The sequence below is a fragment of the Oratosquilla oratoria genome, chromosome 13 (genome assembly GCF_046742065.1).
Source record: "Oratosquilla oratoria isolate Oo_2021 chromosome 13, ASM4674206v1, whole genome shotgun sequence".
Taxonomy (NCBI): Eukaryota; Metazoa; Arthropoda; class Malacostraca; order Stomatopoda; family Squillidae; genus Oratosquilla; species Oratosquilla oratoria.
The window spans coordinates 71904-86708 of record NC_134789.1 but is presented as its reverse complement, the minus strand read 5'-3'; the positions used below and the strand labels follow the sequence as shown (position 1 = coordinate 86708).

The 14805-nt window shown below is 38.1% G+C and overlaps 1 protein-coding gene across 1 annotated transcript in view; it reads left to right on the top strand.

The window, feature by feature from the left end:
- The first annotated feature begins 223 nt into the window (after window positions 1-223).
- The window catches only part of LOC143032289 (uncharacterized), a 59301-nt gene continuing 44719 nt past the window's right edge, over window positions 224-14805 (top strand). Inside the window, exons 1-4 of the mRNA XM_076196763.1 lie at window positions 224-428; window positions 2029-2204; window positions 7313-7407; window positions 9223-9353. Coding sequence (XP_076052878.1) covers window positions 321-428; window positions 2029-2204; window positions 7313-7407; window positions 9223-9353 — 510 coding nt within the window. The 5' untranslated portion in view covers window positions 224-320. The remainder of the gene's footprint in view (window positions 429-2028; window positions 2205-7312; window positions 7408-9222; window positions 9354-14805) is intronic.

The following is a 14805-nucleotide window of genomic DNA, read 5'->3' as shown; positions in this document are numbered from 1 at the left end:
AAGTTTCGCCTAGAAAAGTGTGGGGAGCAAAATGCATCGGCCCTCAGGCTAAAAAAAAAAAATAGGGGGATGACATATATCATATGTTGAAATGATGAAAATATATGAAGAAAATATATGATGAAAATATATGATGAAATAGTTTATGAAATAGTTTATATATCCTTGTTTCTTACCAAAACACGCCACTTGCATCCCATACGTCCCATGCGTGCATCCAATTCGATCATCATCATCATCACTTCAATGAATCAATCACTGACTCGCCCAAATTTCGGTTTTAATTAACTTTCAACGACTTGCAAAAAAAAAAAAGAACAATGGCGTTGCTTTTGAATAGGTTTCTTGTATCAAAGCAGTCTCCTAGGTATATACTGGTTTATTACAACGACACTAAACAGAAAAGTGACTTTATCATGCTTTTGAGGGTAAGTGATGTAGTGTTGTATGAAATTATAAATATTCCTGATGCCCAAATTGCATTGTTGTCAATTAGGATGTTCAGAAATCATTGATAGCTGGATGATCTAGTGGTTGAACTACATTATGATTATTCAACTATTTTTAGTACCAGTAATACAGATGTATTTATTATTAGCGAAAATAACCTTGTTTGATATACATTTGGATTTTACCGAAATATTTTCGGTGGCTCTAGGAAGTACTGATCTGTCCGAGAATGGAATATGCCTCAACCGGCATGGTCCCATCCTCTTTCGTTGTCCCACATACCATGATCTTTGTATCCTTGAAACATACACATTCTTGTGCTGCTGCTTCCCTTTTATCCCTCACCACCTCACACACTTCTCTCAGTTTCTCCTTTTCCTTCTCATTCAATTTGTATAATGCAACCTTAAATCTATGAATGTTAGACTTGGTCTTGAACACTGATGAGGGTGACACTGATAGGGACAAAACTTAATAGTGCTGAGATGGAGAATCTGTGTTGGGACTAATGGTGAAAGACAGGAAAAAAGTATGTTGGGTGAGAGAGTGGATTGGGGTGCAAGATATTGTGGAGACTTAAAAAGAAGAAATAGAATAGGTTAGGGAAGCTAATAAGAAGAATGGTGATGGAGCAAGTTTGTTACTGACCAAACACCATGAGACGGGAAGTGTGTAAGAAGGAGTGTTGGCAAAAGATAAGTCGTTTTATTGTAAGAGACAGGTTGAAATTTATAAGAGTGATGTAGCAGAGGTTGGAAGTCATGTGAGTCATGGAATGGTTTAAGAGGGGCCTTTGTTTGGGAATGGACTCAAAATGGCTGATTAAATAATAAAAAGATTCCTCACTTGGTTTGGACATATGGAGAGAATGAGTGAAGAAATACTAGTGAGGAAGTGTGGAAAGCAGAAATGGATAGAGGGAACTTAACTGAGAGGTAGACCAAGAATGATGTGGGTGAAGGGGTAATTGGATGCAAGAGAATGTCTTTCAAGCAAGGAAACAAGAGGGCAAAAGATAGTTGTTAATGGAAAGTGATTATAAATGGATGAAGAAATGCTGGGACCCAATGATATTTCTTATCTGCTCTATATATTTCTTGAGTGGATGATGTTGGGAGGAGGTGGGAAATTGTCATAAAAAGAAGTGGTGGGGGTTCCCCAGTTTTGTTAGTCAGACTCTGTTGTGGAGGTTTTGTGTCTTACAGCTATTCAGACAACATGACATGCACACACAAAGCTAGTCCATCGCCTTCCCACTACATGTGCACCACCTTCATGCCTTTTGTGTATTCACCCAGACCTACCCCGGCATTTCTGGGTGAAGGTAGGCCATGCCTGAGTGGCAGAAGAGAACACACCAATGGCCCAGGGATCTGAATTAAGATATTTTGTTGAGGTGGAGGCTGTTCACAACAATGTTTGTGACAGGCTTCAATATACTAACTGTTCAGATGGGTCAATTCAATATACATATAAAAAAATCTTTATGTGTAGTTTAAAGGAAGAATTGCATTATACTGTACTTTTATTTACTATTAATATAATTTGTTTATATATTTTTATTTATTTTTTGTTAAGGCATTGATGAATACAGCCATTCTTGGTGGAGTGGCAAATGGAGGGGGACGGTTGGCAGGCCTTGCAGTAGGAGTAGTAGGACCTTTTAGAATGGTTTTGCCCTACACATCAATTCAAGGATTTCCTAACAGTATTGTGGCAAAACTCCAGCTTTTCTGTGAGGAGTTACAAACAGTGTAAGTCATCACTTTTATGTACTGTTTTGTTATATATGTATATGTATGTATATATATAAATATATATATATATATATATAAATAAATATATATGTATATATATATATATATATATATATATATATGTATATATATATACATACATACATATATATATATATATATATACAGTATGCGCGGAAAGTAATGATGCCGCCCTTAATGAAACCTGTAAACTGAAGGTGAAGGTTAGTTTGCATGTGAAAATATATGAAATAATGCAAATTATGGTACTTACATATAGAAATTGGTTAAAATGAATATCCCTTCCTCTGTATCACCTTCTGGAGACATCCTGGAACTGATAGTGCAAGGTTCTGCAGGGTTGTTTCAGGAATGGAGGCCCAGAGCTAGCGAATAGCGGATTCCAACTGTGGCACTGATGAGGTGTCCATGTCACGTAATTTTCTTTTCATTAAACCCCAAAGGTTTTCTATCGGGTTAATATCAGGACTGTTACCTGGCCAGTCTTTAATATAACTCACTTCACAGTCTCTTAGCCAGTCTGTCACAAGTTTGGCCATGTGAGCAGGTGCTCCATCCTGCATAAAAACCTTGGCCTTGGTCTCCTCAAAACAGTCAGGAAGATAGTCAGCCAATAACTCCAGATTGTTATACTGATTTACTTTTTCATTAGCAGGGAGTACAACCAGCTTGCCAACACCATAATACATAAATCCTGCCCAAACCATAAGTGAGGCAGGGTGCTTGACAACCTTGTTCGTGAAGCGAGGTTTCAAGGGGTCATCACCAGGCTTGCGGTAGACCTTGGCTGCTGGGGTGCCAGTCACTGAAAATCGATTCGTCACTCCAGAAGACTGTTTTCCACTGTTCATCTGTCCATATTGAATATTTCTTAGCAAATTTTAGATGTTTAACAACTTGCCGACGAGTAACCCAAGGAGTAGTGCGGGCACGGTAACTTATAATTCAGGTCATCGTGTAGTTGTTAAATGTCTAAAATTTGTCAAGAAATATTCAACATGGACAGATGAACAGTGGAAAACAGTCTTCTGGAGTGACGAATCGACTTTCACAGTGACTGGCAAATTTTAGACGTTTAACAACTACATGATGACCTGAATTATAAAAGTTAATGTGCCCGCACTGGTAACTTGAAAACAGTCTTGTGGAGTGATGAATCAACTTTCACAGTGACTGGCACCCCAGTAGCCAAGGTCTACCGCAAGCCTGGTGATGACCCCTTGAAACCTTGCTTCACGAACAAGGTCGTCAAGTACCCTGCCTCGCTTATGGTTTGGGCAGGATTTACATATTATGGTGTTGGCAAGCTGGTTATACTCCCTGCTAATGAAAAAGTAAATCAGTATAACTATCTGGAGTTATTGGCTGACTATCTTCCTGACTGTTTTGAGGAGACCAAGGCCGAGGATTTTATGCAGGATGGAGCACCTGGTCACATGGCCAAACTTGTGACAGACTGGCTAAGAGACTGTGAAGTGAGTTATATTAAAAACTGGCCAGGTAACAGTCCCGATATTAACCCGATAGAAAACCTTTGGGGTTTAATGAAAAGAAAATTACGTAACATGGACACCTCATCAGTGCCACAGTTGGAATCCGCTATTCGCCAGCTCTAGGCCTCCATTCCTGAAACAACCCTGCAGAACCTTGCACTATCAGTTCCAGGACGTCTCCAGAAGGTGATACAGAGGAAGGGATATTCATTTTAACCAATTTCTATATGTAAGTACCATAATTTGCATTATTTCATATATTTTCACATGCAAACTAACCTTCACCTTCAGTTTACAGGTTTCATTAAGGGCGGCGTCATTACTTTCCGCGCATACTGTATATGTATATATATATGTACATGTATACATGTATATATGTATATATATACATATATATGTATATATATGTATATATATATTATATATATATGTGTGTGTGATTCACCATGGTCTTGGATCACATGTTGGACCTGTGATCAACAGTTATTTCCCTCTCAGAAGAGGGCTCAGAGTTCATATATGACCAATCCATGGATAATGCTGTGACATTACATGCACACCTACCCCAACTCCCCATCCACAAGAGTTGGAGTGCAGCAATACTGAAATGATTTCAGCCCTGGGCAGGATTCGAACCCGGACTGCCATAGTGTTACGTGGGAACTCTACCACTGCTCCATGAGTCATGTCCACATGTGTGTGTGTGTGTATTTATCTAATTGTAGTATACAGGAAAGGAGCAATGCTCGTTGGGTCCCATCTCCTATTCTCTAATTTTCTAACATACCTAGACTCAAATTCATGTAGTTCCAACTTAATCTATATCCTTGATTTCCAGTTATCATATTTAGATTTGAATTCATGTATTGTTTGAGCTTGGGCTATATCACCTTCTAAGCTATTCCAAGTATTTATGCATCTATATGGAAAACTGTATTTCTTCACATCCTTTCAACATGTGGTCTTTCTTAATTTACTCCCATATCCTCTTAAAGCCCTCCCATTTTTAATCAGGAGATCTCTTCTGTTAATGCAATCTATTCCCTTTAGTGATCTGAATATTGCGATCATATCACCTCTTTATCTTCATCTTTTCAAAGTTGACATACCCAGAACTTTTAGTTTTTCCTCATATGTGTATTTACCTAATTGTAGTATACAGGAAAGGAGCCATACTTGTTGGGTCTAATTTTCTAACATACCTAGACTTAGGTTCAAGTATGGTTTCAACTTAATCTATATCTTTGATTTCCAATTACAGTAAATCCTCGTTATACAGTACATATGTTCCTGAAAACCTTACCGCAAATTGAAATTACTGTATACCGAACCCATTATAACATGTAATAATAGGATATAGCAGACGTACCTTCTCCCTGCTCTTTCCTCTTCAAAATATCTAGCGGATACCGCATCTGTGAATTTTTCTTACTGTAGATAGAATCAAGGGTAGTAATTACAAAATACCATAACTGTGAATTTACCGGATAAAGAATTACTGTATAAGGAGGACTCACTGTATCATATTCAGATTTGAACTCGTGTATTGCTTGAGGTTGGGCTATATCATAGTCTAAGCTATTCCACATATTTATATATCTATATGGAAAACTGTATTTTTTCACATCCTGTAGAAATATGGTCTTCCTTAATTTGTTTCCAAGACCTTTTAAAGCCCTCCAATCTTTAATCAGATCTATTCTGTCCATACAATTTATCGCCTTTAGTGACCTGAATACTGTAATCCTGTCACATCTTTCTCTTCAGTCTTTCAGAATTGGCAGACCCAGTACTTTTAATTTTTCCTCATATCTACCTACCAGGCTGGGAGCCAGTTTGGTTGCTGCTTTTTGTATCCTCTTGATTTTGCTTATATCCTTCTCTCTGTGTGTGGACACATGTTTCAGTCTTGGGCAGATCAGGGCTTCAATGAGTTTTTTTTATCATCTCTGTATCCATATAGTAGAATGCCAATTTAATCTTCTGCAGTAGTTCTTATGTCTCTCCCACAATCCTGCTGATATTCTGCCAAGTGACAGGTTGTCTTTTATCAACACTCCCAAAGCTTTCTCCTCATTTGCTTTTGTAGTGGGTCCACTTCCCAAGGAGTAGTTTAAGGGTAGCCTTTTGCCACTATTGCCAATGTCCAGTACTTTGCATTTTTTGGTTTTGCATTTCATTTCTCATTCTTGGCTCCATGCAAAAATAGTGTCTAGATCTTTTTGCAATAGTCTACTGTCCTCATTTACCACTCTTCTCATGATTTTTGTGTCATCTGCAAACATGTTGGCATAGAGAGAAATTTGCTAGTAACAGCAGCATCAGTCTGATAATTTCTATGACAGTCGCATGTAGGATTCAAACCCACTGCTTTTGGCCACCCATGAAGGTTAATCTTACGGTGGCTGAAAGCAGTGGGTTCGAATTGTACATGTGACTGTCATAAAAATTATCATGTTGGCATAGCTTGTTGGACCCTCCATCATGTCATTGATAGACCTGAAACATTATTGTTGCAAACACTTGTGGAATTCCACAAGCTCAAACACTACATGAGTTCAAATCTAATTATGATAGTTGGAAATCAAGGATATAGGTGAAGTTGGAACTGAAATGCATTCGAGGCTAGGTATGCTAAAAAATTAGAGAACAAGACAGGACCCAATGAACATTGCTCCTTTCCTGTATACTATGATCAGGTAAATACATATAAAATTCTCTTTTCTACCTCTCTTAAATTCCAAGTCTCCACTATATACAGAGTTGTAAGCACAGTCACCCCTTTATATCTTCTCTTGTGTCCAATCCCAGATAGTTTCTCATGATACTTTTCATTCCCACAAGACATTTACTTCCTTCCATTTCTACAGGTTACCTCCACCTCTGCTCTTCCATATCCTGCTACATGTGACCCTTAATATTTAAAAATATCTACTTCCTCTAACCCCCATCCACTGCAACATACTTCCAATGTACTGCTACTGTCTCCCCTTGCACATCTCAGCACTTCTGTTTCACTCACATTTCATTTCAACTTCCTCCAATCACATATCTTCCTAAAATCTTTCCCTAATTGCCATAGATCCTCCTCTGATCCCACTTTAAGCTCACTGTCATTGGCAGACAAATGGCTTACCTCCCATCTCCCTCCACCATCTCTGGCTAGTGAGCATCTCAATGAAATTATAGGAGCTAGATTGCATGAAAATTGTGCCTAAAATCTATTAAAACAGACTCCCAGTTGACTTAAAAAAACGCTTTGGAAATTTAACAAGTCATGAAAAATTATTATGGCCAAATATTGAAAATTGTAAATGCTGAATATCAACTGTCAGAGAACGATGCTTATGTCCTTGAAAGATGGTGGCAATTTAACTTGAATCATACCGTAGATGGCCTACCATCTTGTTTCATTATTATTGATTCATCATGACCAAGGTGGTGTCATAGTAGCTTGTAATTAATATAAAGTTACCATTCCAGCTTGGTTCTCATAATTTCTTCAATTTTCCTGTTTACATACCCATTTACATTGTTGATTACTGAACTTTGACTTTGTAATTAGTTTAACAAGTGCTTTATGATGTTCAGGATTGGCACCAAAGATAGAATTTACCAGGCAGAGGACTTGAACACTGGTCTTATAGAAGTTTTGAATGTTATATGTGATGACACAAATACTCAAGGTAATGTATCCAGGTTAACTTTTTTTTTATTTAACTTTATCGCTACACCTCTCAGTACATTCATTGTATCCTACTATTGACATTTTTGAATTGAAATAAAAAAGTACCTTTGTTCAGTAATTGAATATATCTAATAATTTCTCAGCAAGGTTTGTATTGCTAATCCTTTTCATATGTTTGCATTGTATTTATATTGGATGGGGGTATGAGAAAATTTTCTGAGATATCAAGGGGTATAGGTGCCAAAAAAAGATACCGCTGCCCTAATATATACATTTACAACACCTCCCATAATGCCTTCGTCTCTACCTTGTCATAAGCCTTCTCTAGGTTCACAAAAGACCTAAAAACTTCTTTACCTTTTGCCAAAAACTTCTCATATATCTGCCTTACCACAAAAACTTGATCCATGCAGCCTCTACCTTTCTTAAACCCACACTTTTCATCTTCAATTACTCCTTCTGTTTCTCTTCTAATTCTGTTCTAACCCTCCCATATGCTCAAGAAACTGAGTCCTCTAAAAACTACTATTTTTAAATTTGTCCTCTTCTTCTGTAAAATGGAACTACAAGTACTCTCCTAGTCTTCCAGCACATTCCTCATCCTGAGGCACACATTAAGTAACCTCACTAGCCAATCTATTACAACAAAAACTCACACTCTCACTAGCACAAAGTGGGAAGAAAGAAATTCCTGATAGGGCAAGCCCTATCAGTTGCAGCAAGCCACTGTTTTGTTTTGGTCCATGATTGGTTGCCTCATTGCCTGGCCAGGGTTGTCAGGAACCAGCAAAGGAAACCCACAGTGGGTCCCAGGAATCAAATTCATGACCACCTGTTCATGAGGTCTTCTCTTTGCTAGACAATCTGTTACTATTGCCCTTTCATCTTCCTCCATCAGTCATTTTCTCAGCCCCTCCCACTGCCACAATCAATCCCTCCCTGTCCACCTCCACATTCAACAATTCTCTGAAATGCTTTATTCATCTTTCCCTTAGTCCTTTCACTTCTATTAACATCTGTACATTTTACTTTATCCTCTGTACCTAATTCAACTGCCCTCGTTCCCTCCTATTCCTTCTCAATTTATTATACTACAGACCTGTAAGAGGCTGTCACCATCTTTCCTGACCCCTACTGAGGGTGAGTAGGGCAGCCTTGGCTATCATTCCCTGGACTGAGAATAGAAATTTGATAAAAGATATGTGTTGGTAATGACCATTGCTGGCTTTCAGTGTTGGAGGATTTCTGTGATAGGAACCCCAAGACCATAAGTGAAGCACTTAATTTCTCCTTCCCCTTTCTGCCCAGTGCTGCTGTATAATTTCATCTTCCCTCTCATTTCTTTTACACTTTAGCTGTCTTTCATGTATGACACTTAGCTGTCTTTCTTGTATGACATATTTCTTTCCTTCTCCATTACTATGTTTGCCCTCATACTCATCATCATTCTCTTTTTCTGCCTTCCCAAGTAATCCTGGTCTTGTTAATCCTCACAACATGATGGCGCACTGCATAACTTATGGTCCAGCCCATACCAGTTGACTTTATTCATGTGATGAGTAGGCCCAGGACTAAAGAACTTAACTCAGAACCTCATCTGTGTAGGGGCTGCTTTATAATTAATATAGACTTTTGAAAGTTTCCTGGTGGTTTCAGTAAATAGAGAATGTAATTATTGCTCACTTTAGAATATGTTCATATATATATTTGAAGCCTATATTATCATATTTGATGTGTATATGTAGTTGGTAACATTGTTGACCCACTAACCATTAAGGAAATTATGCATAATTTTTTTTTTTTTTTTTTTTAGCAAATCATCTGAATGGTAAAGTAAAGCACTCACGTTTAACTGTAGTCACTTGGGACTCCCATGCTCCTGTAATTGAGATTCTTGGCCAAGTTCTGACTCAAGAGCATTCTTCATTTCTTGCATCTGTTGAGGTAAGAAGCTTATGTGGGAATTGTTTATAGAATTGATTGAATTAATTGCCTATCTGCTGAGGCTTTTCTTTTATAGAATAAGAAGAGATTCAGTAAGTTTTCTCTAGAGTTCTTTACTGTAAAGGTAAAAACATATAGGATGAGCATTCACATAATTCATAATTATCCTTTGGGTTTTCATTTCAAACCTTGTGGTTTTTCTTCATCTTGATATTATACATCACATCAGATTTGGAAGGACCAACTAATTGGTACCTACTTATGATGTTCCTGCTTGACGGTAATAAAAAAGAAACAATCTTACCATCTTTTGTCTTCAGACCCTGTCAACACCCTCATCTCCAATTGGAGATAAAATTTGTGGCACATTGTCTCAGGACTGGGGCTTAGATCTCCATTAGCTTCAGTTATCTTTCCTCCACCTTTTACAGAAAGAAATGATGACTGATGACTCCTCCCCTCCTCTTACCAACCAGACACAAAATCAGACCCACACTAATATAATACAGAAAACAGTCCTATGTTCACAGGGAGAAACTTTGGATAATACAGAAAACAGTCCTATGTTTGTTCACAGGGAGACCTTTGGGAGGTCCCAAGGACTGTTACTGATTACTGTAGGTTTTTAGATTCCCTGTCACTGAAACTTAGGTGATAGTTATGATAAATTATTTCTGTCACCTATGTTTTTCTTACCCTTTTTCACATAAAAACTGACAACTAGCAACACCATCTCATACTAGTTGGTGGCATGAAGATATACTCACTCATACACAGCACAGACAGTAATTCAGTAATTCTTTCCAAAGAGATCTGTGGGAGGGCCCAAGAACAGCTGCTGATTACTGTGGGGCCTCATGTTTTTAGCGAGTAATCACTCAATCCACTGCCCCAAATCTCTCTTGCAGGAGACCCATGCCTTCCAGCTAACCAGCATTGGCCACTGGACGGACCCATAGGTCTTTTATAAGAAATATTATGTTGTCTTGGGATAGTGAAAGATGGGGTGCTCAGTAGCCTTTATGTGATGACTGCATCTAGGACAGTTTTATTCTTTGGCCAGGCCTTATTTTTGCTGGTACTGTTTTAGAAGACCCATAGGTCTTTTATAAGAAATATGTTGTCATGGGATATTGTAAGATGGGGTGCTCAGTGTCCTTTATGTGATGACTGCATCTAGGACAGTTTTATTCTTTGGCCAGGTTTGTTCTTTGCTGGTACTGTTTTAGAGATGGAGGATGTCTTGAACACAAGCATGCTAGAATTGTTCTTGCTTCTCTTGATGTCAGGGGTGGGGGTTGATGAGGTGCTTTGGAGTATTGAATTTGGTAGTCTGTCTTAAAATTTTGTTTAGTAATCTGGGTGTGAATGTGTTTTTGCATGGATATATTGTATGGTACAGGTAGTAGGTTATATATATTCAAGTAGTAAGCTGCTTGTATTTTATTTATATGTTTGTTTATTGATTTATTTATATATTATTTTTTTTATTTACATTCAACCTGTTGTGCTTGCATGATGTAATGATTTTGGTGAGTGGGCTTGAGGATTCTAGCATTGAAGTGTGTACCTATTATTTTCATATATCTTATGGGGATGATTTTGGTATCTTAAGTGCAGGTATTTGGAGCATCTCAATTCATTATTTTATGTAGTTTGCAAAATATCTGTTTTACTGATTGTTAGGAACCAAGTTGTGGAAATGTACTTGAGTGGTTCTTATGAATTGTTCCCGTCAGTGAAACTTAAGGCAATAATTAATTTCAGTAGATCAGAAACATTGGCTATTGCAAAACAGGATGTCATCCATTTACACTACTCAATTTGTACAGCCACAAATCTAAAAAGTATTCTATCAATTGATTGACCAGAAACTACCACCGAACAAAAATCTCACTGTACTGGGCTCATATTTGACCTACGCTTGATCTTCCCCAATACAAGAAGTCTCATTGAAAAGAAATGTGAATAAGTGTTGCATGCAGAGAATTCAGTCATATTAATTGTACCCTTGGGTTCTGCTGACTGGAAACCTGCAGTAATGTGAGGGATAAAGAAGTTGGAGTAGAAGAAGAATGGGTATGTTTCAAGGAGGAAGTGACAAAATGGTATGTGGGATGAGGAGGGTGGGGGGGGAAAGAAGGAAGGGTAGTAAATGGTGGGATGAAGATTGGTGTTGGAAGAGAAGAAGAAAGCATATGAGGCTTGGTTGCAAGGTAGAACCAGGAAAATACATGAGAAATACAAGAATAGAGGAGAAGCAAAACATATGGTAAAGGAGGCAGAGAGGAGTGAGTGCAGATGTAAAATGGGGTACAAGTTTGACAGAAAAAAAAAGAAAGAAAAAAAAGAAAAAGAAAAAAATATATATATATACAGTGAGACCTCTCATTAACGGACATTAATTAGCTGTGTTTGCAGTGTTTTCGCTTTGTTTTCAGTGTTTTGGAGTGGTTCCTGGGTGGCATAGTAATTCTGTGCACTAAACAACAACACCAAAAACACAGCCAAAACACCGCAAACACAGCTAATTAACGTCCTTTAATGAGAGGTCTCACTGTATATATATATGTGTATATATATATATATATATATATATATATATATATATATATATATATATATATATAAAGGTGTTTTGGAAGGAAGTGAAGAGTAGGAAGAGTCAAGAAGATAGGAAAAGATACAGGATGTAGATGAACAGGTGTTAATGGAAGTGAAAGTAGTAAGGGGAAGAGGGATAGAGTGTTTCATAGAGCTGTTGAATGTGGAGATTAGGGATTGATTGATTATGGCAGTAGGGTGAGCCAGGAAGAGGAATATATAGGGTCTTGGGAGAGGAAAATGACAGGACTATAGGAAAAGATGAGGTTCAATGAGCATTGAAAGTAATGAAAGCTGGTAAGGCACCTGGGTTGGATGGGTGTCATGCAGTGTCTGACAAAGGGAGGAAAGGTTAGAGTGGATTGGCTGATAAGGTTGTTCCATGTGTGCCTAAAGGAGAGGAATATGCCAGAGGACTGGAGGAGTGCTTATATAGTTCTGCTTTACAAATGAAGAGTGGATAAATATCATTGTAGTAGTTTTAGAGGGATTAGTTTGTTGAGCATAGTGGGAAAGGCTTTTAGGAGGGCTTTAATTGAGAAGATTAAGAGAGGAACAAAGGGAGTGATTGGGGAGGAGCAGTGTGGGTTTAGGAAAGGTAGAGGGTGTATGGATAACATTTTTGTGGTTAGGTAACACACATGTGCACAATAACACATTCACACCACTAAAAATTAAACCACTAAAGACCACTAAAAATTAAACTAAGATCTCAAATGACAGCAGAAGTACTATCTAGAACAGCAAAGTCAGCAAAAAGCAAAAAAGAAAAAAATAAGTGATTAGGAAAAAGGGAAGGAAAAGACACTAAGAATTGAAGCAAATGATAAAAATGAGAAAAGAACAGAGACTGAAAAGAATTTTTTTTTTGGAGAGTACTGGACATGAGGCTGAGAAAATGGTATATCAAAAATAGGTAACAAAAAACAAAAAAGGTGAAAGGAAAAAATTAGAAATAATATACACCAATGATTTGAGGATTAAATGAATTAAACAACTATCTGGAAGAAGAGAAACTGGATATAATGGGAATTGTAAAGACGAAACTAAAAGATCCACTTAATACTGTAGGACAAGGTCTATATAGATATTGAATAAGAAATAGAAAGGAGAAACAGGGTAGAGGAGTCATGTTTTTGATTGAAATAGGTTTAAAGATGACAAAGATAACAGAAGGAAATAATAAAGTTGTGGCCTAACAGATTACTCTGCTACGCATAGGGGGTTAGCGTAACGAGTGCCCTCTTTTGTGGGTTACGTAACGTAAACAACGCGGGGTTAAGGATCCACGGAGTGCTCGTCGCTAACGTTTATTGGCAATAGAAAACACGACTTTCTCATCTTCACACAACAGGTGCTGCCATTAAAACTATGGCAGCAGACAGTAATTGGGAGGAAGAGTAGAAGTAGTAGATGAAAAAACTGTAAAACAATCCAGAGCGACGCTCGTTACTAACAGCTTTTATACAGAATTACAAATAATCTGAACATGAAATACGAGCAGCTTAAGGCTAAATTCATTATGACATACAAGAAACGATATACCAGATCTAAAACTAAATTCGGCTCAAAACTCACCGAGTAGGCCGCAAAGGGAGCGGGTATACAACTGAAGGCGTTTCAAACCACACTGGCTGGAGGTGTGACGTGACATCACACCACCGCAACCGGTTCTTACACACCTTCTTAAGTCTAATTCTTAAAGTGAACATTGTACAAATAATGAGATGCTATCTTGCAGCACAGCTTGCAGACAACTTACAACGATAGTATTCTTAAGCAGACGAAGCTTCTGCTCGCAACATACTTAAATTAAAGCATTACAAAAAACAAAATTGAAAACCTCTTCCGAGGGGAAACGAGCCTTGCGACAAAAAATATGTAAACATGGGGATACACGGACATATAAAAAAGCCCCGTTACCTCTCGTAACGGCACACTCCCTTCCTAATTTTCTAGGGGGAAAAATTACCAAATCTATTGACCTAGCAACACAAGCTCAGAAATGGGTCTTACATATTCATGGGCTTTGTTGTTTACCACAACTCTTACTTGGACCTTCCTGACTAAATCATCCTTGCTAGGGAATACTTTGTTTACAATACCCAAGGGCCACTGTCCTTGGGGACACTCTTGATTTTTTACCAACACTACATCATCCACCTTTACATTTGGAGAGGAATTGACCCACTTTCTTCTGGGTTGCAAAGAGGAAAGATACTCTTTCTTCCATCTCTTCCAGAATTCCTCAGCAAGGTGGTGAACATGCTTCCATTGAGATTTGTATACTGCCTTAATATCTATCTCTTCAGGAAGAGTTACAGGAATATCAGTTTTCTGAGTGAGAAGGATGGACGGAGACAAAATGAAAGGACTACTAGGGTCCGAGGAAACAGGAACTAAAGGTCTGGAATTCACGATCTTACATACTTCTGCAAAGAAGGTTACTAACACCTCATGTGTTAATGCCTTGGGGTGATGGTTAGTCAGTATCACATTCATGATGTTGCGGACTATCCCCACCATACGCTCCCATGCTCCACCCATGTGAGAAGCATGAGGAGGGTTAAACAACCAAGTGCAACCTTGACTTGACAAGAAACTATTGACATCACCACCTTCATCGGTAATGGCAAGCAAGTTCAGTGCTTTGACAGCACCTACAAAGTTCGTGCCTCTGTCAGAACGCATCAGCTTAACTGGGCCACGAATACAGATGAATCTCTTTAAGGCATTAATGAAGGAAGAAGTACTCAATTCTTCTACAGTCTCTATGTGGATAGCTCTGGAAACAAGACAGGTGAACAGAACGCCCCATCTTTTACTTTCGAGGAAGGAACTTCTAGTG